Raw genomic sequence first — 27,208 nt, forward strand, 5'->3', positions numbered from 1 at the left:
ATTTTAAAATGATGCATTAAAATTTATATGCATTAAAATTTAAAATTTTTTACCTATTATTTATTCAAATAATAAAGAATGACTGCAAATTGTTTTTTACCTAGAATTTCTTTTAGATAAATGACTTTTATAATTGTGTACAAAAATGTTTTGATTTGCTTAAAAATTCTCGAGATGTAGAGAAACATGTCCTAGTTCATGTAAATCTAATCAAAACTTAAAATGTTATTCTGGGTACTCGCTTTTTTATTTTGCATACTGTACTTTCTTTTTTGTTGTTGTGTTTATCAAACTGTTTAATATTCTTATTTAATATGTGATATTCTTATTTAATATGTATAATATTCTTATTTAATATGTATTGCTATTTTTCGTAATCGTGCTTCATCTTTGCATTTGCAATTTAAAGAATTTTCAGTCTTTGCTATATTCTAATTTCACACCTATGAATACAAATAATAAAGAAAATATGGAATTAAAAATATATAAGTTTAAACAATTTAGGGAAAGGGCTCTAACGATGAAATAGAGCAAAAATAGAGGAATGATTTCGAAATGATAAGCAAAAACCTCTTCCAGAAAATTCTTGACAACTGCTAGCTTAGAATCCCTGACCTCTGCATTGAAATATTCTTGCATTTACCCGTTGCATTTTTGGGATATAACTGCGATTTCAATCTTACTCTTTTCTGATATTTAAATTTGTTTTATACAGGTATATAAAAATTCCTACCCAGGTGGGTTTTAATGGGTGTTTTGGGTTTAATTGATTTTATTTATGTTTTATTTGGGAGGAGGAAAATGGGCAAATACATAGTATATCTTGAATATCCCAAAATAAGTTTATTACTAATTCTATAATTGCACATTTTGTTAATATTGGAAGATATATTGATCATAAAATTTATTTAAAAGGCTAAGAAACAAAATCATTATACATAATGTGTAATCGACATATCATACTTTTTAGATAATAACTAGCCAAAAAAATTTCAATTACAATAAATTAATTACATTTATTTAAAATCAGTCATATAGATATTTTACAATATAGTTTAGTGATAACTACTTAAAATTCTTTCAGAAAAACACCAAATATTCTTTCCAACCCAGTATCTCTTCTTTTTTGAATTTTTTACATTTTAGTTTTGACCATTATCAGTAGACACAAAAAGCAATGGTCTTTACCACTACTTATAAAGCACAATTGCAATTGAAAAAGTGACATTGAACATTTCTATAAAAAGAGGGGAAAAAAAGCTAGTTTGGCAGCTAAGGAACACATGTTTTCTACATGTAAACTTGTTTGGTTTAAACTGAGGAACAGTTTCAGACTCAAAAAAACTTGTTCGAGTTTATAAACATTTAAAGAGTGCATGAGAACCCAAGGAGCCTAATACCGAACTTAAAGCTAAGTAAACTGATGTGTTTGCTAAATGTGCCATTCATTTTATTTTTACGTAGCCATTATCTAATTACTTACCGAATGTAAATTATAGAATTTTCTTATAAAGTAAAAATTGTGATATCATTGAGATTAAAAAGTTCTTGGAAAAGACAAAGAATGTAATATTTTCAATATTGCTATGTTAATATTTTTTATTCTTTAAAAATTAATATATTTCCACATATAATGAAAATTTCAAAAATATATCTAAAATTTTTTGGTCAGTAAGCAAGGTTGCTTTAAAGTAAACAAGGTTACTAGCTTAAAAATGGTAGAAGAGTTTGAGAAAAATAGTGTGGAAAATTATGTTGCATAATATGCATGTGTGAAATTGTAAAAATAGCTTTAATAACAGGAAAAGAATGGTTGGCTAACCAAATCCTTTTTGTTCATCATTTTTGAAAAAAAAACCCTTCTTAAATAAGGGTTTGATATCAAAACTTTAAGTTACTCTTTGTGTGGTTTTCTGTAAATGATAAAAAAATATTGATGGAACTTTTTATTTACTTATGAAATCTTATTGTAAAATTTTGAATTGTTTTATGAGTTAAATTCTCAAATTATAAATTGGTAAGATTTTTTGCCCATTAGAACTTCTAAAAAATTTTTTTAACAGTATTTTTATTTAAACAAGTTAATAAAATGTTTTCATTTTATTTAAAAGGTTTTTATATGTTTTTTACTTTTAGATAACTAACTTTTTATCATCATCCAAGAATTCATGCAAGTAATGTGAGTATATAAGTTACTTTAATTATATAAATTAATTTTCATGAAATTAGAATATAATGGTGTGTGTTATATAAATAGTTTGTGTTCTAACATGTTTACATGTTCAGTTAGTTTTTCATTGTTTTCGTTGGGTAAGAAAGACTGGAGTTAGTTTCCACAAGAATCAGTCTGTACAAGACCCATTTCATGCCTTTAATAAGATGTATCAGATCAAACATTATACATTACATATGTTTTGATGACATAATAATTTTTATTTCTTGAATTTGTTGAGTTAAAATTTTGATTTTCATTTATGATTTTTATGAGTTGTAAATAGTGCATTATTGGCATAAACTTTTCTGTGACAATTTATATAGAAAACCTTTGTTTTAAATATTTAAAAAAAGAAAAGAGTAATAAATAAAAATAGCATTAATATGGGTTTCCATGTTATGGGCTCAATTGTCCTTGTTGTTTCATGAAAGAAGCAAGCCAACTGGCAGTAGCTAAAAACTCTTTATGCTTGCCGTTATTACCAATCTAGTTTTTCAAATGATTATTACCTCTAAAAATTCTAGCTGATTTTTCCAAACTCATAACTAAATTTTAAGCTTAAAATTCAATATTTGTTATTTGTATATTTGTTTTCAATTTAGTTTCTGTCTGACAACTGGATGCTCAAGAAAAATAAAAAAATGTTTTTTTCTTCATAAGTAATTAAAGAAATTTAGTGCCTTAATACAATTTTAATTTATAACATAGAAATACTCCTCTGAACACTGTAACAGTTACAATTCTCAACTGAACTGAATTATTATTTATCAAAATTAAACATTTTCAAACAAAATAGAAAGAGGTTAAACATAATTTATGTAAATAATGTTATTTTTTCAATTAATTTCACTTAAGAATTTTGAGAAAATGTAAAATTATGATGACATATTATAGCAAAACTCTTCCTAATATTTTTTTAAAAATATTTTTACTCTACAAGGGGCTCTGAACCAACGAATTCAACTGCATATTTAGAGGAATGATAAAAAGTTTCAAGAGAATATAAGTTTATCAAAAGCTGGCTTATTGTCCTATTTGTCTCATTAAAGTAGGGTACAAGAAAATAATTTATGTTAGAAATAACTATTAAGCTATTGCTTTATAGTACTAACAAAAATATGTGAATGATGTAAATTTAATTTAAAATACTACATAAAGTATATGAATATTTTACTATCTTAAGTGCAACTCCAGATTTATTCTTGGCAACAATGTTTGTAAAATTGCATATTATGAAGAAGACTGCAAAAGAATAAAGTATATTTTATGCAGTATTTTAAATGCTCATCATATTTATAAAGTATATGGATAAGATTTTTTCCCCTCTATTTTAATGGCTAAAAGTTTAATAAGAAATATCTATAGCTGCTAGTATAAGAAGATCAAAAGAAACAAGTTAAGTGGACAAAAAATACTATCTACCCTCCACTTTAAAAATTACAGTAAAAGAGTATAGATAATTAATTTGTAAAAGGTGTCAAATTAGCTTCATGACATATTTCCGATATTAAAAAAACTATTATGTATACTCAAAAATTTTTTGAACTATTCTCAAATTTTGCTAGGAGTTTTGAAAAAGGATATAAAGCTTTCAATAATGTTATAAATTTCATTGAATTACATTAGTTTGATTACCAATAAAATTAACAAAATGCACGTAATTTAAATTAGTATCAAAGCATACCTAAATCATATTATATTTTAAAATAAATTATCGATTGTCACATAGAAAAGCAGGACTAAACTCATTTGTGAAAGAAACAAATTTACTTCAAAAGGTTAGTAAATACATCTCACAGTTTTGTCGCCATGCATTTAAGAAAAAAATGTCTAGCTAAGAAAAAAAAATTTCATTTTGTTTCATGACATTTTTTTCTTACCTTTCCTTCTAAAGAAAAAGTACTATATCTGAATATTGTGTTCCCATGTGTGTAATAAAGTGTCTAAGGTTAGCAGGAAATTTTTTGTTCAAATAGAACACTATTGCTCTGAAATACAACACATGCTGTGAAAGGATTTAATGCAATTTATTAATTAAAAACACTTTATTTATTCTTGGCTAAAAATCATAAATTACAAAAGAAATTTCACTAGGAGGACATATAAATTATCTTTAGAAATAAATCTCTTATGTTAGAGTATTATACATTCAAATTTCAAAGTGTCATAACATTTCTATTTTACATGAAAAGTCAAAACATTTCCAAGTTAAAATTTCTGAATGTTAAGTTTTTAATTTTTTGCAGGTAAACAATTTTTAAACATTTAATGTTGACTTTGCAAGATTCTTTTGCAAAATAACATGAAAAAATTAGTTTATGTTCTTTTTAAAAAGGGTTTGAGGGAAGATTCGAAATATGAATGTTTATAGTTTATTTTTCAGCCATTCAAAAGTGATATTTTTTAAACTGAACAAATTATTAACATTTTCAAAATGAATAATATTTAAAAACATGTTCATAATTTTTTATCCATAATGTATGTCTGGAACTTTGACTAAAAGTTATTCAGTTAGCATGACATTAGTAGGTTGTTGAGAGAGGACATTTACCATGAAAAGTCATTAAAATCATTCGGCACTATTGTCTAAAGAGTGCTTCTTCTAAATGATGCTGGAGTAATTATGGTCCTTAACCAGGCACCATACACAAAAAAAGAAAAAAACTAATTAAACTGAAATTTATATTTAAGAAAGCCTAGATGCAAATGCATATTCACTAGGAGTAAATTTGAATAAGTAAAAAAGAGCAGGAAACTGTGCTTCTATTAAAATAAACAGTTACTGATAGCATCCAATGTATACACCTTGTTTACATATGACTTGTAATACACAATACTGCATACATTTACTAATCCCTGGAGGGCAGTAACATCAATGATGGCAGCCTTTATTTCTGCTACAGACTGAAACTGTCATATACAGTCTTACTTGCTTACTTCGCCCTCTTCACTTTTCTTTGTAAATTGGGATCTGAGGGAAAGTCTGTCCAATGTATGACAACAAATTCCATACTACAAAGGAAATCCTTCGGTTCAACAGAGCAGGCATTCTGATTATATCATTAAGAAAAGTTGTCTTGCTGCCCTGTAAGATTGTTAAATTCTTGGCCAGTGAAATGATTCAGTATGCACTTTTTAAGTGTAAATCAGTAACTTTTAAGAAAGAAAAAAATAACAGACATGTTTTAATGATTAAGTTATGATCAAATTTAGTATTCTTATGGAAAGTTGTCTACCTGGTAACTAGACGAACAGGAATGCTGATTAATCTAGAAAGGATAAACTACTAAAAATTATCACTTTACTTAAGTGATTAACAGTGATTTTAAAGTTTCAAGCTTGATTTTCTTATAAACTTGAAAAAGCATTATCTTGTTATTCTAAATAAAGTAACACATTAAATAAATTAGGAATATAGTTAATTACCAATCTGCCTCTTAATAATGCTTTAAAATATTCATATTTTACATTCTTTGAATTTTATTCTTCATACTATGGATCTTGTGATTTTAAGGTTTCTGTTCTCTAACTGTCTGGGAGAAGGAGCAAATTTTTTTTTATTTATTTGGTTAAGAGAGGACATTTTGTCTCCTGTTAAATGTGCTGTAACTAATTTCATTATACATAGTTAAGAGTTACTGGAAGTTAAGTTTGTTAAATTAATATTTTTCATAGAATGTATTAAGCACTTATGAAGATACATGTCATACTAGGTTTTTCATAATTAATGCAGGGTTTTGTTTTGTCTTTTTGTGCTTATTTGGAATAAATTTTATTTCTTTCACTTCTGTTACATATATATATATATATTGTGGCTTATTTAAAGGATAAGATCAATCGCTTTCATCAAACCAAAGCTATGCCTTGAAAGTACTTATTACAATATTTTATTACAAAATAATCAATTTTATAAATGTTACTTTTCTGTATAAAAATGATTATCTATTATATATCTTCTATGTACAAAAAAATTATGTATTAAAAAAAAAACTACACATAGAGAAAAAAAAATTTCATTTGAAAATGAAACTATCTAACCATAAAATTCTTAAAAAAGTTCAGATAATTTCTTCATCCAGAAATCAAATGCCTGATCACATGAACAGTTGCAATGAACAACAAAAGGTCTCAAAAACCTTTCTTATGTTTTTTTTTGTGTAAATTGTGATCTCAACAAAAACCTTTTCAATAAATAAGCTTCCTTCTGTAGCCTTGCCTAACTCCCCTGAGTTGAATTTAAGTTTCTTTCGAGAATCACTTCCTGGAAATAACTGCAATTCAGTAAGTTCTTTGAAGGTGCAGTTCAAAATTAATTTACCATCCCACTGAAAAGTAAAGCTTTGAGAAATATCATTTTGAAATATTGTTTTTTTTGAGGATTAAAGCTAGCCTTTGCTGATTTATGACTATGAATTGATGCTTCTGATACTTTGTTAAGAATGCACAGTTGCTTTAAACAATACTCAGAATCTTGCACATTCAGTTGACATATATCCTAATGTCAACTGATGCATGTAGTGAAACCACTAAGTTCTATATTTTAAAGTTTTTGGAACACATCTTTTTAATTTCTTAATTTTTTCTTATTCTGTGGCATGTAGCTAAAAACTTCACTATCATTACTTTTGTCAGAAGTAAACAACTCTTTGTTTGATTTATGAGATGATGACTTATGACACACAATGGAAGACATTCAGGCTGAAAATGTATTATTTTTTCACCTCTTCTCTTTCATTTCTTTTTCAGAAAGCTTTGCATCTATATCACCAAACCTGTCACAAAAATAATTTACCTTGCGAATTTATGTCAAACAAAATGCATCAGCATGAGTAATGTCAAATAGATTGCCTAAAAATTTTTAACATTTTCACATCTCCTGAAAATATTTTTTTTTTTTTTTTTTTTTTTTTTTGAGAATTTCTCCAGGACACATGTAAGTTAATATTTTTTTTGAAGTAATGTTTCTGAGATTTTGTGTTAATTTTTTACTTTTTCCCAAAATTATATGGACTTTCATATTGTAGATTAGTATTCTTGGTGACATTTAATTTCCCTTCCCTCAAGTTGGAAAATAAAATAGATAATGCTAGTTTTATTGCTGGTAATTTTTTCCCATTATTTGATGATTGACATCTCCATTTGAAAATATAAACTCTTATGCCCTATATAATTCCTGAGACATAATTTCTGAAAAAGACAAATTAGTAACTTCAAAGATATCCAGGAACAGACTGCTTGTTATAGTCATGTCTACAAAACAGAAATTAAAAAATATGACTGTTGCCTTGTCTGATTCACTATTTTAAAAAAAAGGAACTAAAAGTATTCCCTCTTCCAATGAAGATTCTAATATTTTTCAACACTATTATTCTGTATAAACTAGGAATAGACATACTCCATTTGTCTTCCATTTTGGCCTTGTTTATGGGTTGAGAATTCTCTGTTTCTGTTGCTTTTGAACTATTTTATGTGACTGAATGTACGCCATCTGTAATCTATATTGGTTAAAACAGGTTCCATGGGTGGTAAAAGGCAATGACTTTCACTTTTTAGAACTTAATTATATAAATTTCTACTGTTACAGAGAAACTTTCTAGTTGTAGCTAAGTTTATGTTTTAATATATAATTTTTTTGTTTTATAAATTTGACTTAAAGTTGGATTTCACACCACTACATATAAATATTTCAAAAGTTCATATAAAATCCTTCTTTGTTCCATTTCTCTCTTGGTAAGGCTTTTAAAATGTTGGCAAAAGTGCCAAAATTTCTATTTTTATTATCTATTACTACTCTACAAAATACTTTACAAAAAGCTTAGTTGTTGGCAGTCCTGTATGTATCTTCCCCTGACAATAGACGGAAAGGCACCACTGTTCAAAGGGAAGAGCCTGATAATGACGCTTGTTGTTCACTCTTCTTCTTGAAATTGGCATGGGTTAAAGTAGGTTTGTTGATCCCCCCTCCCAAAAAAAGGAGAAATTGTCTCTAAAATTTTTTTTTAAAGAACACAGAATTTCATGTAAAACAGTTTGATGGTATAATGTGGGCTTTATGTGCTCAAATTTTCTTAATCAATTTTGAACCTATCTCAGTTAATGAAACAAATCAGAAGTTTATATTCTCCATATTCTGCAATAATAAATAAAAAATGTTATATCTTTATTAAAAGAAAATTATATTGCTTGAACCAAAATGTTAAGAAATTATACTTTTTGTTAACTGTTTGATTTCTGTAATTATATTTCTTTTATGTTTCCTGTAATTATATTTCTGTTTTGATAATATTTTTATAAAAATAACAAAAAAGGTTATCTAAAGTTCCTTCTATCAATTAATTTTCTGTTTTCGTGCTCTTTAATCATGAAGTCAATTTACCTTTTTATTGTCGAAGAATCAAGTATTATTCTTTAGAGTCAATCACTAGTATCAAAAAATAAATAAATAAATAAATTCAAACTCAGTTGCACTACGTATTCTCACCTAAACTCCAGCATGCTCCCACAAATTAGCATTCATTTTTCAAATATTTCAACCTATATTAAAACATAATTTTTTTATTATAAAGCATAGTATCACTCTCTTTCATTAAAAGACAATTCATGTTTTCTAGCATATGGGTAGCAGATTTTTTTTTCATAAAGGAAATTACACTAACTTAATTGTTAATAAAGTTTATATATTGATAACAGTAATTATTTTGCTAAAAATATTATTTTTTTCTTTAAACAAAACCCTGTTATACTTTGAAATTTTTCTTAAATATGCTTCCTTATTTTGTGCCAATGCAAAGAAAGTGACTGACTGTAGAGGATAATATAAATTCATTTTTCCTGCTTTAAACATAAAACAGTAGTTTGAAAACAGTTTAGAAACAATGAACTTTCATTAATAATGATTATAGCCTATCAACTCTATGTATAAGGTTTTTGGCAATAGCATTTATATATTATGTTAACCACTTATTATATTGTACATCTGCATAGCATATTGAGAAACAGAGTATGAGTATTGGCAGTCGAGAAGTCATGGGTCATGACAAATTTCAGATGCTTTAAGTCAGATTATCTTGTTCTTCTATGTATTACCCTATTATCTGTTCTTCTTTTCCTCATTACCTTATGTCATAAGAAAGACAAAAGTTCGTCTGAGTTGGCTTTTATAAAAAGAAATAAAAGCAGGTAAGGTAAAAACTATAATGGTTAACCAAGAGAACTATAAAATATAAATAAGAAAACAAACTTAAATGAACTTTTTTAATTATGATTTGTTTAATTATTTAGCATGAATATTATTTGTTTTCTACATAACTGTATTTACTGTGGTATAGTATTAACTGAAGTCTTCAAAAGGGCCTTACTATCTCCGTTTGACTCCTTGTCCATGTGGTATCTTTTTAATCTTTATTAATAGCATTTCTTTTATTAATTATCAATACATTTATATGGTTTCTAAAGTCACATTCTAAATTAAGCTGGTCTTGAATTTTTTTTCATGTCTTTTATAACAAAGTAATGTTACATTTGTATCTATAATTGCTGATTTATTAGTGTAGAATTCTTTAGTTGTTTAACATTATTATACAGTTTAAACTGTTAACCTTACACATAATATACAGAAAATGAAAAGTTTGAGGGAGCAAATTACAACTTTCATTTCATAAATATAAAGCTACTTTTTAAGTGCATAAAATACAACATAAAGAGTATTTTAAAATTCATTCAACTTAATGAGATTTATCCATCAAATAATCAATAGCTTTTGTACTTTATGTACTGCTTCGATTATTTTTTATTTAGCCTTGAAGTGATAAGTGTTCATATACCTACTTCATAACAGAAAATATAGCGCAATTAGATATGAACTTTAAATAATTAGAAATAAATAAAAATTCGAAATAGTTGAAAATTTCATTTAGTATGCTTCAAATAGCTGAAGAGCTATATCTTGTAGCATTGTTACTTCTCAACTTCCAGGACACCAGTTTCAGAAACAGCTTGGTACATTAACCATAAATTTCAAGTTTTCTAATTTCCATTAGTTTAAGGACAGCTTCACCTCCATAATGTGCACTCTTTTATTAAAGTGAAAAAATTTGATTTAAAAATGCTTCATTGAAAAGCTTTCAAATAATTTTATGGAAGAAAAGAAATTGCACTGTTTTACTCGAATTTCAAAATAAGTTTTTTTTTTATATATAAATACTATGCTTTGTAAATTGGAGAGCAGAAACTTAAGCTAAATCTCATTTGAAGAGGTAAAAATTATTTTAAAGGGGCAAAGGAATGAACCAAAGGATTCCCTATGTAATAAATTAACTATAGCAATAGCTATTATTTTAAAGAGTATCATTTTTATTACTTAATTAGAGCTTATTTTTAGGTTTATATCATTAAGTTTCCTTTCTTTTTTTTCTTTTTGCTAAATAAATATTATAACCTTGATAAAATCTAAAACGTTTTGTTTTTTCAGTCTAATAGTGTTCCAATGAAACTCTGTTTGGCAATAGGTTATACTAAAATAGATCAAACACAAAACAAAAGTGTCTCAAATAGGAATTAGTATCTCCCCAGTTTGATGAACAACTTAAAGAAATGAATAAAAACTAATAAAAGAGTTGAGAAATTAGTAACCTATTTTAAAAGTACAAGGTCCCTTCAGAATTTTAATTGGTATCAGTATTGTATAGCAGATAATTAAATCAAATGTAATGAAACTAAATTATTTTATATGAAATCAATGTTAAATTTCCTAATTTAATTGATTATTTATGATTTCCAAGCCTTGCTTAATTGCATAAAAAAAGTGACAGAAAAATATTTTATTGAAAAAGAAATGGTTCATTTGCTATAATGGAATTTCAGTGTTTCAGTTAAGAATATGAGATTACAATGCAAGTTCTCTTCAGTTTGGACTTCTGATCCATTTCCTTCTCCAAACAAGTGTTAAGGAATAGTTTAAAAATTAATCAAATCTTGTTTGCAGTTTTAAAGAAAGCGAAAGGAGTTTTTATCCCTCTTTGAAACTCTTCACTCTCAAACTATTTAGAATGTGTCAAGGTAAAAAAGGGAGAAATGTTTAGTTAAATCTGTGTCAAAATAGTCTTCTATTACAAATTTCTTTAATAGGAAATAAATAGTATTATAGTATATGTATCATACTTATTATCAGCATTGATTCGCTTTTACATAAATTAAAATGTCATTCATATTTTATGATGCTAGTAATAAAAACAGCTCTAATTATAATTGTTTATTCATCATTGAAATGAGCTTATTTCTTCAAAGCATTGCATACTGTTTCAAAGTAAACTTTCACAAAGCCAGCAGTTAAGATTAACTGATGCACTCTTCTTATACTTATATATATCCCCTAATAATTTGAATACAATTGTCTGGGACTAATGGTATTCTTTTAAGTGGGGTTGACTGTATTTGTAATTTTGAAATTCCTATTATCATAGGTTTATTAGTGTTAAAACTTGTAAATCATCTCTAACAGTTGCTTAAGATTGTACAAAAAAAGATGTCTGTCATCCTCCTACTTAAAAATATTCTTATGAAAAAATTTTGATTATAACATGTTGTAAATTTTGAAATTACTGCTCTATATAACCACCTCTCTTTTCATTGGTTTTTTTTTCAATTCTTTAACTGCTCTTAAATGATAAAATTTCCCCCCATTTCTTCTTCAAATTCATTAAATTAGGTGCGCACATTCATTAAATTTACCCTTAGAAATTTCAAGTTGAGACCATAAATGTTTAACTAGATGCATTCAGATTTAATCAGATTCAAATCTGATGATTGTGGTAGCCTTTTCATAACCTTTACTTTCTCTATAAGTAACCAACATTTCATTAACTTGCAGATTTGCTTAGAATCTGCATCTTATTGAAATTTAAGTTTGGTTTAGACCCATTTTTATCTTGCTCACATTACTTAATAGACATTTTCTGTAATTTTCTACCTATAATTTCATATGTGCCAAAACAGTGTCATGATATGCAAACTAATATCTCCATATGTAACTGTAGGATTAATATATGTTTTGCGATTTGAAGTTTGCTTATTTTTCTCTGTAGTCAGTGTGAAAAATCAAATCAAAATAAATTTATTTTGGATTCTGTTAGTAAAACTTCATGTTTGTTGCTTTGCTGCCAGAAAATATATGTTACACAACAAACTTCAATTTGCATCTTTAGCATGAAATTACTGAATCAAATTTCACGAAATACTTTCTCTTTATGATATATAAAAAAAAAGTTATTAATTTAAGTAGTGATTTTAATTTTGTTGTTTACTTATTGTTATTAATTACTTAAACTAATTATTACAACGTATTTCATTCTCTTAACCCTTTCTAAGGCCGTGGTAATCATATTTACCACCACTGTAACTTTAGTATGCCATTTGTTATTAATTTCTACTTTGATGAAATATTATTGAACAAAATTGGTTACAACATGCCTGTTTTTAAGAAATTTAAAATAAGTTATAGTATATAATTTCTTTTTCAGTTTGGAGTAATTATAAAATTTATTTTACGAATGAAAAGAAATGAAAGTCATTAAGTTTCTTTTTTATAACACCTGTCGGGTTGTAATAAACCATATTTACCACAAAAAAATGTTGTTAAAATTCAAATTAATTTTATCAACTTATCTAAAGGAATTTTTTCATCAAAATTCAAAAAGAATTTTAATGTACCCTTATTAGAAATAAATGGTCCATTAAAGGGTTAATATTCAATTGCAATTATGTTAGTTCCATGTTATTTTTATTTAAAAAAAAAGGTTATAATTATTTTTTCCTTTTTAAACTGTTCATGTATAAATGAGTGTCATCATTTATTACATGTGTTCATAAAACAGGACATGACACGTTCAGTAAGAAGATCTAAGCAGTTTATTTTTTATGTGAAATTAATCTAAAAATTATGTTCATACTGTTGCATTTTGAACTATAGAATGTTGTGGATAAAGTAAATTGAATGTTCTCTTATTGAAGAGATAAGTAAATGGATGAAGAAAAAGAATGTTACAATGATTTACATGACTTGAAAGAGTATCATGTAATTTATATGGGCCATTCTTATAAAAACAGTCATTTTAAGTTTAGTAAATCCAGAAAATTAAAAGGTTTGAAACTTCATATTCGTAGGTGTATATAGTGACTTATAAGAAAATATATATCCTATTTTTCCGAATATTTAAACAAGTTACTTAATTCAAATAATGAGAAAATGATGTTTTATTTGTATTGAATTTAATTTTTCAAATTACTGCTTTTTCCTATATATTTATAATCTATATTATGAATACACTAATTTTAGTTCTAATTTTTATGGGTTTGTGAAATAGAATTTGTACATGTTTTGTTAGATTTGAATGTGGCATTATTATAATTTCCAATTATATTTTTTATTGGAAATAAGAAAAGCTGAAACAGAAAAATAATATTTTAAACATTAGAAACTGATCTTTTGAATAATATACACTTTAAAATAATTCCTTTTTCTTGGCACCATTTCCTCATTTTATGTATAAATTAGTAAAGGAATGATAAATTTATTTTAATTTTAAAACAGCAGTTAGGTTTAATTGATTCCCACAATCAAACTGATACAAATTTATTCATGCAAGAAAGCTAACTATAAGTATCCACTTTCTCAATAACACTTTATTTTAAAAAAGGCATGAATGTGAAGATTGTCGAATGTGTTATCTAGTTTAATCCATTTAACTTTTTAATAATTTCTTAAGTAAAAATTTAAAACACGTTGCTAGTTATAAATCATTAAAGTTTTTATTAAAATATTTTATTCTCTGGTGATTTAGAAAGTTAAATATAGCGTTATGAAGCATACTACAGTATACTACATGCAACAACAAGACTTTAAAATAGTGCTATGGCAATATTTTTATCTGAAATTTAAAAAAAAAATAATTTTCTAAGTTTCGTATTTCAATATTCTGTAATAAAAGAAATACAAATTTGTAAATTAATTTCCTTTATTTTTAAAAATATTTTCTCTTTTTTTTTCAAATAAATAAATAAATAAAGATTAACAGTGGGGACAAATGAAGGAATGATATTTTGGTATATTTTAGTTAAAATAAAATAAATCTTTGTTAAACTGCACTCTGAAATACATTTTTCCTAAAAACAAGTTTACCTAAGTCATAAAACAAGCATAAAGTATATTCAGGATGAGAAAATGAATTTTTGTGGGAATGATCTATATATATATTGTACATATTAACTTTCCAAGCGTTGAGATTCTTCCCATTCAATAATATGGAGAAACAAATTTTTTAAGCATAAAGTATATTCTGGATGCGAAAGTGAATTTTTATGTGAATGACCCATATGTATTTTTCATCTATATGCATATATCTATTAACTCTCCAAGCGTTGAGATTCTTTCCATTCAATAACATGATGAAACTTTTTTTTTGATGCAGCAAAGCGTACATCTAAAAGTTTGGAAAAAGTTGGGACTAACTTTCAGAGAGTTAATTAAACATCTACAGTGTTACTGACATTGTTGTAAAAAAGGAGTAAATCATGTCTTCTTTTTAAAAGTTGTAAACTCCAAACCTTTTGATAATATTTTTAAAAAAAATCATATTTAGACTCCTCAGTTATCTATTTATTCACTATTTAATTATTTAAATATTTTCAGAACTGTGCATTTTGATAATTTTAAATAAATTTTCTTTGAAAATTATTTCACTTCTCTTATTCTACTTACTCAAAATTGAAAAGAAAATGTACTAGTTAAAAAGTATTTTTAATTTCTGTTAAAATTATGTAATTCTTTTTTTAACTTTGATATTTATAAATGCTTCAATGAAAAAAAATCAAATGCTAGTTTGAATATCGGATGAAGCTTGGGAACATTTTGAATAATTGTCTTCCAAACCCTCTTGATTCCCTATAGTAGTGAAACAGGTTTTGATGTTTTCAATTCCACCTTCCCCAGTAGTGATTCAGTAATTTAGAATAACGTTTTCGTTTTTTCCTCGACTTAGATGTAAATTTATAACCGTTACCATCTCTACTTTTTTACCTTTATTTTTGATAAGGGTTCTAAAAATATGTATATGAGGCAGTCAATACGGAACACCAAATTTATGTTTAGATTAAAAATCATGGTAGAATCACTTTAAATTAGATATGTATGAGAAGAGTTAAGTATTAAAGCCAGTTTCGTCACCACTATATCAATTTTCCGACAAAGCGGAACAAGTTGACAGTTCTGACTAGTTGTCAAACTACTTTTGCACTTTGGCAACCTTTATTAAAAATTCCCAGCACAGCACAACTTTTCCATTGGATGAAATAGGAAAAAACTGATATTGTGTGTGGAAAAGCAATCTGGAGGTTATGCCCAGTTAAAAGAGCTGTATTAGTTAAAATTCAATTTTGTAAAATTCTTTTTTTTCAATTCCCATTAACTCTGAGAAGTTACTGATAAACTTACACAATTTACTCAAAAAGGTACAGAAGTAAAATTCTTTTATAGGGATTTAAATGAAGGAAATTAAGTTCAACATACAGCATACAGAAAAGATTAAACAATGACAAATAATCACATCATGATCACTAACAATGTGGTTGTAACAGTAACTTTTGAAAGAATAACATACATAACAACAATACAATTTACATTTTACATAACTTGGCACCTAAATCTTAATTAAAGTTCTTATTTTGACTTTAAATATTTTCATTTGTCAGTGTATTTTAATTTTTTTTACAAAATATTAGGAATTTTTAAAGTTAGCTCAATCACAGTATTTGTATGCAACTACTTCTGATTTCACAGAGGAGCACACTTTCGAACAAATAAATATTCACTGAATTGTTGTCCTTCAACACCACCACCATTTGATGCAAGTATTCTAAAACTACTGTTTAAAAGTCTAACAATAGTTTGGAGAGAGTTTAGTTTGCAATAACCATTTAGAGGAAATCGAATTACATGTTTTGAGTCTTGATTCCAAGCTACACTACTTCGAGCGTCCATGAGTGGTTGACCTATTTCTGGAAAAACTTCTTCCACTAAAGCTCGATCTCCACTAATAACAATCCTTTCACCTAAGTCAGGGCTGACATTCAGTGCAAGGCACTGAAATTCTCCAGGACAATCATATCCAGGACTGCTACTGCACTCATTTTGTATGTTATTCTGATTTTCATATTTCCGCCCATTCCGTGATTGGGTTGGTGAAGAACATGAGTCCATCTTTCTTTTGCTACGTTCTCGCTTTAATTGTTCGATTTGCCGTAACATGGCTGGAATGTCATAAAACCTAGCTTCTTCATAAAGTAAGTCTAGTTCATTAAAATCATCTGGAAGAGACAAATTGTTCGTTCTCATAAAATTTAGTATGTGGCGAAACATTTTACCATCTCGGTCAATAAAGTAATGTTGTTTGAGACTGTCTAATACGATTGGTATGCTTCCATTAAACATTCTTGCTAGACGAGAGTCTGGGTGTCTGAAAGAGAAATATTTAATTATTGTATTTAGTCTGATGTAGAGAAGGACACCTCAATCACCCTTTTATAATAGTTAGTGGAAATCAATTTTCATGTGCATTTTAAAAAACAATTTTATTGATAATTTAAACTTCATGATTTATTCTTTAAAAATTGTATTTTCTTTTTCAATTTACTTTGAGTTTTAAATTCTATAATTTTTATAAAGTCAGAATCATTTTTTAGGAAAGTTGCTTTTCGCAAAATTGAAAAAGAAAAATAGTGAAATATCAAAAAGTAAATCATGAAGTTTCTAATGATTGAAAATTTTTTAAAATAAAAAAGAAGATTCTTAAATTATTTCCACAACATTACTTATGAAGGTGATTGAAGCGAACCAATAAAATAATGAATTTTTGAATAGTAAAACAGTTCTGTATTTTTGTTTTCTAGGGACATCAATATTAAAATGTGTTATCCATGTTAAAAACAAAATGATTTTGAATTTTATTTTTTTTCCTTCGCAATATTATATTTATATCATCACTGCCAATTCTTCCAGATTTTCCGCAAGATATTAATTTTTTTACTTAATGAGATAGTAAAAATTTAGCTTTTTTCGAGCAAATTGCCCACGCCACAGATACCAGTGCATAGGGTGGGATACATTCACTCATCACATAACAGGACAAACACAAAGAGAGACCCCCATGCTCCGAACGGCATTCGAACCCGTGACCATTGGCTTCGCCGTCAAGCAATCTAACCCCTCGCTCACCTGGCCAGCTTGCTAAAAACATTTTTTTTCCAATGCCCACCCTGAGAATGACCTAGGTCATACAGGCATCTGAAGAGCAGATTTGATTTGTTGGTCACTCTTTCAGGGGCACCATATTAGGTAGGCCAACGTTGCTCCCACCGTAAGGTCAGATAGTACAGAGAAGGAAATAACCTTTCTGATGCAAGGGCAGTTCCCTAACCCCTACGCAGGCTGGTCCGCCTTGCTAAAAACATAAAGCTTGTGAATCTTCTCTTAGAATGCAAGACGTAAAGTGCAATCTTAATGGTTCAAGGAGTTAACTATAAATATATTAATTTTTTAGTGCCGATATTTTAAGATGTGTTATAAGATACAGAAACATACTTTCTCTGATCAAAAGTATTTTTCGTTCGAAGGATTCAACTTTTAAGGTAAGGGAGTAGCAACAATTTGGATAATTAATAGTTTGAAGGTGTCTCTCTGGCCGAACGTTATCGCCTGCCAAATGCTGTACAAAGCGTGGAGGTAGGGGGTTCAAATCTCGTCGTTACCCTGGATGTATCATCGTGCTGTATTTCTCTGTGTTGTGCTATCTGTCATTCTATTGACAAAGGTTTATAAGCCTAAATTGAGCACACAAGCCTGTAAATGTTTGTAAGTCCAATAAATCAATAGAGTGGCCGCACATTTGATTAATGTTAATTTTACTATTTATGCATCATTTCTCTGAAACTTCTAGCTACTCTAAACAGTTTTGCAGGTGATTATAGATTTCGTGAAATATAGCATCGTCGGTGAACTTTTTCTTATTTTGACAGATCTGAAAATACTTGTTTGAGAAAATAGACATTGCGCGTTTAAAAGAAATGGGATATTGCTCAAGATGTACATTTAGGAAAGTGAACAAAGCTATTTAAATAGCAAACATAGCATTTATTCCGTTTTTTTAACTATTGTTCATTTGTATTCAAAAGAATTATAGAATCCAAATAAAATCATATTGCATAAATCGATTTGTAAATCTTTTAAGTTTTTTTTGCAACAGACTTTAAAGAAAAAAATTCCTTTCAGGCCTTTTTTTCTCTGGTAACATAGAAATGGTGCATTTTGAACTATGTTCAGTTTCTTTAATGCTCATTCCGAGCTATGTTCAGTTTCTAAACGCGCATTTTGAGATTTTTTTCTTTATCAATTGAGCATTCCAAGCTATGACTATTTCCTTACAAGCGCATATTTCAATGAGCAATGTTTAAAATACCAAGTTCACTAAAGGCGTACAAAATATGATTTCTTGAGATCATTTTTAATAATGATTGAAATAAAAATTTTAATTGCAAGGTTTACAGATTTTTGCATTAAACTATATAATTTTCAATGAATTAATCCAAAACTTGAATATGATAAAATTTTGAATGAATTTGAATCAATGAATTAATCCAAAACTCCAAATGATAAAATTTCAAAAATGTTTTACTTTTTAATTACCGTTTCTCAAGAACAGTCGCAACCGATTCGGCGCAAATTTATTGATTCTGCACAATCTTATCACTAAAATTTACACAGTTTGAAATCCGAAAAATATTCCTACTGCCTTGCGATTGCAAATTTTCCGCTCATTATCAAATTAATTAAGTAATAGAAAATAATTAACCTAAAATTATATTTTGCTTGGAATTATCATTCGATAATTGTATTTCATAATTTTGTGCGAAAAAGGAAATACTTCAAGGGGATTTAATTTTCAACTGCTTTCCTGACTAAATTATAGTTGTAGTTCATTTACGTCGCACTAGAACTGCACAATGGGCTATTGGCGACGGTCTGGGAAACATCCCTGAGGATGATCCGAAGACGCCATCGCAATTTTGATCCTCTTCAGAGGGGATGGTTCCCCTGCTTTCGTAGCCCAACGACCTGCACGCGAAGTCGAGTACTTTACGGTAGAACAGTTTAACGAGGACCAATACCGCACACCCTCGGTCCCTACGTAGACTAATCCAAGTGGTCACCCACTCGCACACTGACCGCAGCCAGTGATGCTTGACTTCGGTGATCTGATGGGAACCGTGTCTTAACGATCAGTCCACTGCGGGACACTAAATTATAGGAACCGCATTTTTCAGATTGCGACTACTCTCCCTGTCTTTCCCCCATAGTGTATTAAAAATTTTAATTTTTCGGGAGGGGTCTGTGAAAGTATGTTTAGGCACACGAAGCACGTTTTTCTGTCGTAATTCGTAAATAAAAACCTCGCTTTTGTGTCTTTTAAAATTTGGTTTGCACATATTAAAAGTCATACCATTGAACTTTTACGATTGCATCTTTAGTACGTGAAAATCTGATCTTTAGATCAAAAGCTCCGTTTTTTAAACTGAATCTACTTATCCAATCTGATAAGCAAAATAGTCTTATTTATTTTTTTAGATGTAATAACTTAAAATTATCGATATCTACTTTGGACGTAGTGCTAGTTCAAATTACCGATACAATAGTCGTTAAAAAAATGTCTGAACATATCACTTATTGAAAAAATTCTACTTAACGCTAAGAATAAGAAAGAAACTAACATGGGTTGTAGTGTTGAATGATATCCGAATTTTGATATTGCAATAGATAGTCGGAGAATATCGATATTTTCTCAATTTAACTTATTTAAACTATTATTTTTACAGTTATCATCTAGATATTTTCATTACCCAAATAAAATTTAGTAGCGTATTTTTCGTTAATTTTTTGTATTCTATAATTATATTTATGAAATGGCGATAATGATCATATATCCTATTTATAATGCAATTTTTTTTTTAAGTGAAGATACTCTTAACTTTTTTTTTCAAGTGTTGCTTTAAGAAGAAAAAAATACATAAATTTCTTTTAATAACGTTTTCATACAATATTCATTAAAGACTCCAAATAATTCCATTCCCTCTGAGAGGAAATTAATTTGTGAAATATTTACTACAGTTAGGCTCATTTATTTAAATAACACACCCACTTCTGAAGACTTGAGTCTAGAGAAAAGTTCATGTGCCGGTATTGTAATACCTATTGGCTTAAACCGGATCGCAACTGTGGGAGATTATGTGATTGCTTAAGGTAAAAAGTTAATTAAGTGTTCAAATCTATAAACATTTTAAATTTCGTGCTTCTTTTTGATTTAGTCATTTAGAGTCTGCAGGGGTTAGATAGAAAGCGAGTTCAGACAGATATTGTGTAATTCAATTGGTATGCGTGGGAGAATACAAAGTTTCATTCTCCTAAGTATTTTTTTATAATGAGGACTGACTCAATTATTTAGTCAATTACTGAAAAAGATTATTCAATATGGTCTGCTGCAGAAACATTACCTGGATCCTAAAGATTATATTAAAATTTTATATTGGCATTAGAGGAAAAAACACATCAATTCATATTTTCTTTAAATGCTCGTAAATTATATTTTATTTTATAACCGGCATTGAACAGCCGACCCAATTCTGAGTTTACGGCTATCAATGTTCAACTCCGTAGCCTTGTAATTTTGAACCCAATCCAGAAGACAAGGGAACTCCTGGATCAAGCATTACTACAAACTAGCCTTCGTGGAGAACTTTTTGATGGAACTAACCCGCATTTGCGAGAGGAAAATCACGAAAACCTCCCACGGTTATCCTGACTGCAAGGGGATTCCAAACTATGATCCGTCCACCACTAAGAGTATTTACGTCAGAAGTGTGGTTGGAGTGAGTTGAGAGCAGAACCAGCCACTGTAGGAATTCGAACCTGGATCATCTCATTGGGAGGCGAACGCACTATCTCCTGAGCCACAACATGTAGACTATATTTTGAAATGCTTTAGTTTCTGTAACGATATAACTGCTATAAGTTTGTAACAGTTATTCGATGACTGTTTAGGTTAAGTTTGAGGGAGCGCCATCTACACTAATTATGTAAATGATATATCTATAAGTCAAAAAACTACTTATACTACTTTTATATATATATTTTTAATTGGAACAATTTCTTGGGAAAAAAAAGTTTATTGAGGATTGAATAAGAAAAAAATAATACACTGTGAAATAAATCTTAACAAATTTCCATCAGTTGCTGATGAATTCGATCTAGTTATGCGCGTTCGTATGGAATTTGCATTTTTTTTCAATTAGCTATTGATAGGAAAGCATAGTTAAAAATATATTTAACTAAGTTATAAATTCTTCAGTTTATGAAGCTTAACTACAAAACCATAACATCCACTTAACATTTACATCCAAATCTATAATTTAACACTGCGCAGACAAGCATTTTTTCAGCAATGGTAAATAAGCAAGTAAATTAAAAAAAGAAGAAAAAACAGTAAGTTGATAATAAACACAGTAAAAAGAATAACAGAAAAGGTTATAATTACTTAGTAAGAGTTTCCAACGAAGAAGTATAAATTGATCCACCCACATCAATATGGACTGGAGCAGTGTATCTTGATGCGGCAGCTACGCACGGTATTCCAGAAATTTTATGATTGTAATTTGATTCGGACATCAACAGTTTTTGATCCATAAGAGCTCTGAAAGAGAAAACAAAAAGTTATGTATTTAATTATTGGAAAATAAGAAAAAGAATATGATTCAAGTATTTAAAGCTTATTAAATTTAACAAGAGAACGACAATTAGATAAAAAAAAATTGTCACATTTCAAATTTCAGGACCTGTCTACTAAATTGGAGCATCTTCACAAATTAGATACTCTAACATAATTTATCAATACTAATATTAAAATTATGTTAAAAATATTCTACGGTAATTAGTTAGAAATGTGTCATTCATCTTTTTCTCATGTTATTTCGCCGACATTATTACTTTTAACTATATTTTCTCTGAAATTATTAATCAATACCAATTTTAAAATTATGATACAAAATTTCTAAACAACGGTATTTAATTACAAATGTGTCGTTCATATTTTTTCTAACATTATTTTTTCCGAGAATGTTTTCTCCGTCATTATTCAATATCAACTTTAAAATTACGTAAAAAAATATCTAAACTACACTAATTTATTATAAATGTGTCACTCATGTTTATTTCTGATATTATTTCGCCGACATTATTTCTTCTGATAATATTTTCTTCAACATAATTTGTCGATACCAGTTTTAAAATTCGATTAAAAAATCTACGGTGCACTGTAAAAAATTCTGATTTATAGTTGTCACCATTTTCAGTGTTGAGGTCAACTAAATACATTTTTAAGTTCAGAACTGTAGTTATCGCGTGAAAAATAAAATAAAATTGACACAATATCAATTGTTTGTAAAAATTAATATGAATATATTATTAAAAATGTACTTGTTTTTTAAACGAAATGTTTCTGCAAGGAAGCCATTCAATTGATTCTAATGCGCCTGAAAACGTGTGTTGTTACTAAACAAACAAAATAAATGAAAAAACAAATATTAATAATCAAATAAATGAAACTATAACAGTGAATATGTAAATAAAAGATGTGACAGCACCAAAATTGGTTGCAACTATACACCAAAATTTTTTACAGTGTAATTGGTTATAAGTATGTGTCGCTCATATTTTTTCTGACATGTTTTGTTAACATTAATAGTAGCACTCTGTTTACAAAAAAATATGGTAATTCGCAATAAATTATTCAATTGTAAGACAATAAACCTGCATGAAATGTGAATTAATTTTGAACAATTCTTAACTTCGGTACCATTTTGCAGCGCTTTGAATACATTATTAAAAATGTGCTTGTTTCTTAAACGAAACATTTTAGCTATGAAGCCATTAAATTGATTATAATGCGCATGAAAACAAGCGTTGTTACTAAACAAAAAATTAATAATCAAATAAATGAAACTGTAACAGGGAAAAAGTAAATAAAAAAATTTTCTATATGCACTATAGAAAATGTTAGTTTATCTCAACACCAAAAGGGGGGCAACTATGCACCAAATATTTTTACAGTGCAATTATTTATGTATTATGGATATGTCTCTCTCATATTTTTACCATGGTTATTAGTAGAGCCCGGATTTTGATGACCTAAAACATCTCAATTAATGCCCTTAAAAAGTGCAAAAAATGCCCTTATGAACTGCAAAAAATGCCCTTAAAAGTGCAAAAAATGCCCTTAAAATGCGAAAATTGCGCTAAAAATGCCTTATGACATGACTTAAATAGAAGTAAAAATATTGAACTAAAACAACTCTTCAAAATTATTATGAGTCGTTTCAAAAAATATAAAGCGATGCAATACTTGTTCTACGTTCATTAAAGTTCGACAAATATGTTTTATATCCAAAAATAACAAAAAAAGGAAAATATATTGACTCCAAAAAATTTTTATTTTGTATAGAAACTTAAATGAATATAACAACTTCCATCTCATAATATTACTAAATATCAGAATTACAGTGGATTATAAATTTTTTTTTTTAATATTTTGAAATGTAAACGAGCGTCTCTTGTCTGAAAGCAAATTTTTATACCAGGAGAAGCTTCTTTCAACGTCTACTGATGTTATTGGTGCGTACTTGAAAAGGACGGTCACACTTACTGACAATTCTTCTTCAATTTGAAAAGATGTTGCTTCACCTGTTAATATCCTAGAAATTTTCTTCATTGTTTGGAAGCCAGTGTAATAATAAAAAATAATGAAAATTAGAAAAATTTAACAAAAAATTTAAAAAATGCTTTAAAATGCAAAATACGCCCCAAAATTTTAAAGAAAATGCCCTATAAATCTCAAAAAATGCAAATGTCATCAAAATCCGGGCCTTAGTTATTAGTAATAAATTGATTAATCTTTTGTGAGACAGTAAACCTGAATTCTCAACTTCGGTACCATTTTGCAACTATTTGAGTCATTGAAAGAAAAAGTTTTTAAAAGCATACACAGAAGGATACCTTTAGGGCATCTACAGCTGCTCCAGGACTCAGGTGTGGCCCTGAGTGGAGCCCAAAGAATGTTGCAGGGATTCCTGAGGGTTGCCCTGCAGTAAAATGTTTCAGGGCAGCAAGGGCGTTGTTGCTTTTTCTGGGTTCTACACCTTCAGTCAGGTTTTGAGTGATCCCACTATTTTTCTTTACTTTTTATTTTAATCTGACCTGTTTGGTGCAGTTTCTCATATCTTTTATTACAAGTACGTTTCTACCTCCCTCAGTATTAAAATTTGCAATGACATAAAAATAATTGATGGATAATTTATACGTATTTGATGTGCTATATCAAATGAAGAGAAGCTGAAAGACTACATGTCATCAGTAAAATATAAACATTGAAATGTAAGGAAATAGTAAATTAAAGTTAATCTTATAAGCGTATTATTTGCGAAAATTAAATATAAATAATATCTGATCTTTAAAGTTATATATTTTTAACTTTTTTTAAAATCATTTGGAAGTGTAATATTTCTTATATTCGAAGCACTTCACATCAATTTCCATAAAAATAAACAAAATAGTTAATAACAAAGGAAATATTATAAGTAAAAAAAGCAACTATAATTGCTGAAGCCAGGATTTCGATTAGCTAAAAAAAAATCTTGATATGCTCTTAAAATAGCAACGAAAAATGCCCTTAAAGTTTAATGAAGAAATACTGCCTGTATACTAAAATTTTTAAAGTTGAAAAAAATTTGTTCTTCAAAATTTCATATAACATAAAATGCATTAAGACATGCATTCATCTCTTCCAATAAACTAAACAACAGCAGATCGTTTTTCAGCTGCAACTTTTGTTTCACATAGTTCATAATATAAAAATCACTTCATCTGTAGAAAAGACTTTTGCACCGAACTCAAAAACAAATTTCAACAAATGGCAAGAATTAAATGTTACTGATTTAGATAAATTTTTAAAAGAAAAAAACACATGTACTTTTCCGTCAATAATTTTCTGCTGAATCAACTGAAGTTCTTTCAACTTAATCGTGACGAACAGTTTAAAGAAGGCTCTTTCAATGCTGGACAATGGCCAATTTTACCCTAGAAAACTGCTATGCACTAAAATGTATAATTCAGTTCAAATGTATGAAAGTTATTTAAAACAGAAAGCAGTTTTGAAAAAAAAAAACTTCACAAAATGTCCTAAAATTGAAGAAAAAAAATGCTCTAAAAAATTTCAAAAATGCTTTTACAATGTAAAAAAAGTTCTTAAAGGAGCAAAAGAGTACAAGAACGTAAATGTCATCAAAATTCGAGCTTTAATTAATATCTATGAATTAAATTTTGAGCCTTCTAAAAATATTTGGTAAAACTACGAGTATTATAATCTACTTAACAATTCTGCATATTTTAAATTGAGTGATTGTGTGGCACTAAAAATTCGGATAAACGAAAATCTTCGGATTAAACTAAGTCTCGGGAAAATCGGTTCAGGGTTGAACCCATCATATTATGTAAACGTACTGTTTAAACCATATTTCGTTGAAGTTAAGGTGCGCATATTATCGTGTAATTCATAAAATTAGTAAAAAAAGTTCAAGTAAATATAATTTTCACATTAGTAGGGTTCAACTTGCATCGGATTAACTGCAGCAAATTTGAATTTTATTATCGTTCATCGAGCGTACAACAAAGCTATCAAAACATGTAACCTGCATATATTTTATCATGTTTAAACACACCTCCTAAATTTAAAATTGAAACAATTTGAAAATACAAAAATATTTAAAAAAATATTTATCATTGATTAAAAAAAAATGAAAAACACTTGTCCAGTATGATCCTTTGATCAAAATACTAATTGCATTTACTGTACACTGTTAACAATTTGGAACGCATTGAATTGTAATTACTTCAAAATTCGCTGCAACGTTAATACGGTGTCAATTTGAACCACATAATATTGTCAAATAAATTGTCTTAAACTTTATTACGCGATGCTATATCCACAACACTTAAACAGAAACATGGTACAACATAGCACCTTATTAAGGTTGGAGCAAATTTAAACAATTTTGTACCAATATTATGGTTCAATGTCACATCGATGTTTTCGAGATATTCCAATACTTACACAAAGATTTTTCTCAGAGCCAGACCAGAAAAATAAGACATGAAATTAATTTGTGACATCATTTGAGAATTTTGCTTCGTGATAGAAAAATATGATATATTTGACAGAATCTGTTAAAAGCAGTAAATATTAACTAATTTTTTTAAGGGAAAAAATGGTTTAAAGCAATTTAAAGTTAAAGCTTTGATGAAATTATTCGCTGAAATAATATAATACACATTTTACTCCAATTAAAGTGTTTCATTCATCCAAAGGATTCTGAAATTTTTTTACAGCTTCGAATTATTTTATCCAACATTTTACTTACAAAATAAACAAAATACTTTTGTTAACAGAAAATTGCAATAAAGATGTTACTTTCATTATGTTTGTTGGGCTGGGCTTTATAGACGGTATTTAAATGTTACACCATTTCCTAACATCATAAAATTCCCATCTTTTGTTCAGTCTAATGTATATGAATCCTAGTTCCCGTCTTTTCTTTTGTATTTAAAAGAATCGCCCAATATGTTTCCTCAACAAAATAATCTTTATGTTGCTAATAGACAAGTTGGTGTCGCCCGAGTTCAACTAAAATGAATTGTTATTTGTGTAGCTCCTTTAAGTAAACAGTCAAAAAGTCTCTAGTACTTGCAAGATTGGATTCATTCTCGTGATGACTATAAACTTAGAAAGTTTGAAGGTGTGTTTTCTCAATTTACTTTTTAAACAAAAGCCATTCAAATGCAGGCCA

General features: G+C 28.0%; 1 protein-coding gene across 1 annotated transcript in view; it reads right to left on the reverse strand.

The window, feature by feature from the left end:
* Nucleotides 1-15,719: 15,719 nt before the first annotated feature.
* The window catches only part of twz (BTB/POZ domain-containing protein twz), a 29,862-nt gene continuing 18,373 nt past the window's right edge, over nt 15,720-27,208 (reverse strand). Inside the window, exons 2-3 of the mRNA XM_016064325.4 lie at nt 21,850-22,005; nt 15,720-16,722 (exon numbers count right to left, since the gene is read on the reverse strand). Coding sequence (XP_015919811.1) covers nt 16,041-16,722; nt 21,850-22,005 — 838 coding nt within the window. The 3' untranslated portion in view covers nt 15,720-16,040. The remainder of the gene's footprint in view (nt 16,723-21,849; nt 22,006-27,208) is intronic.

The sequence above is a fragment of the Parasteatoda tepidariorum genome, chromosome 11 (assembly GCF_982258835.1).
Source record: "Parasteatoda tepidariorum strain Cologne lab strain chromosome 11, Ptep-v5.0, whole genome shotgun sequence".
Taxonomy (NCBI): Eukaryota; Metazoa; Arthropoda; class Arachnida; order Araneae; family Theridiidae; genus Parasteatoda; species Parasteatoda tepidariorum.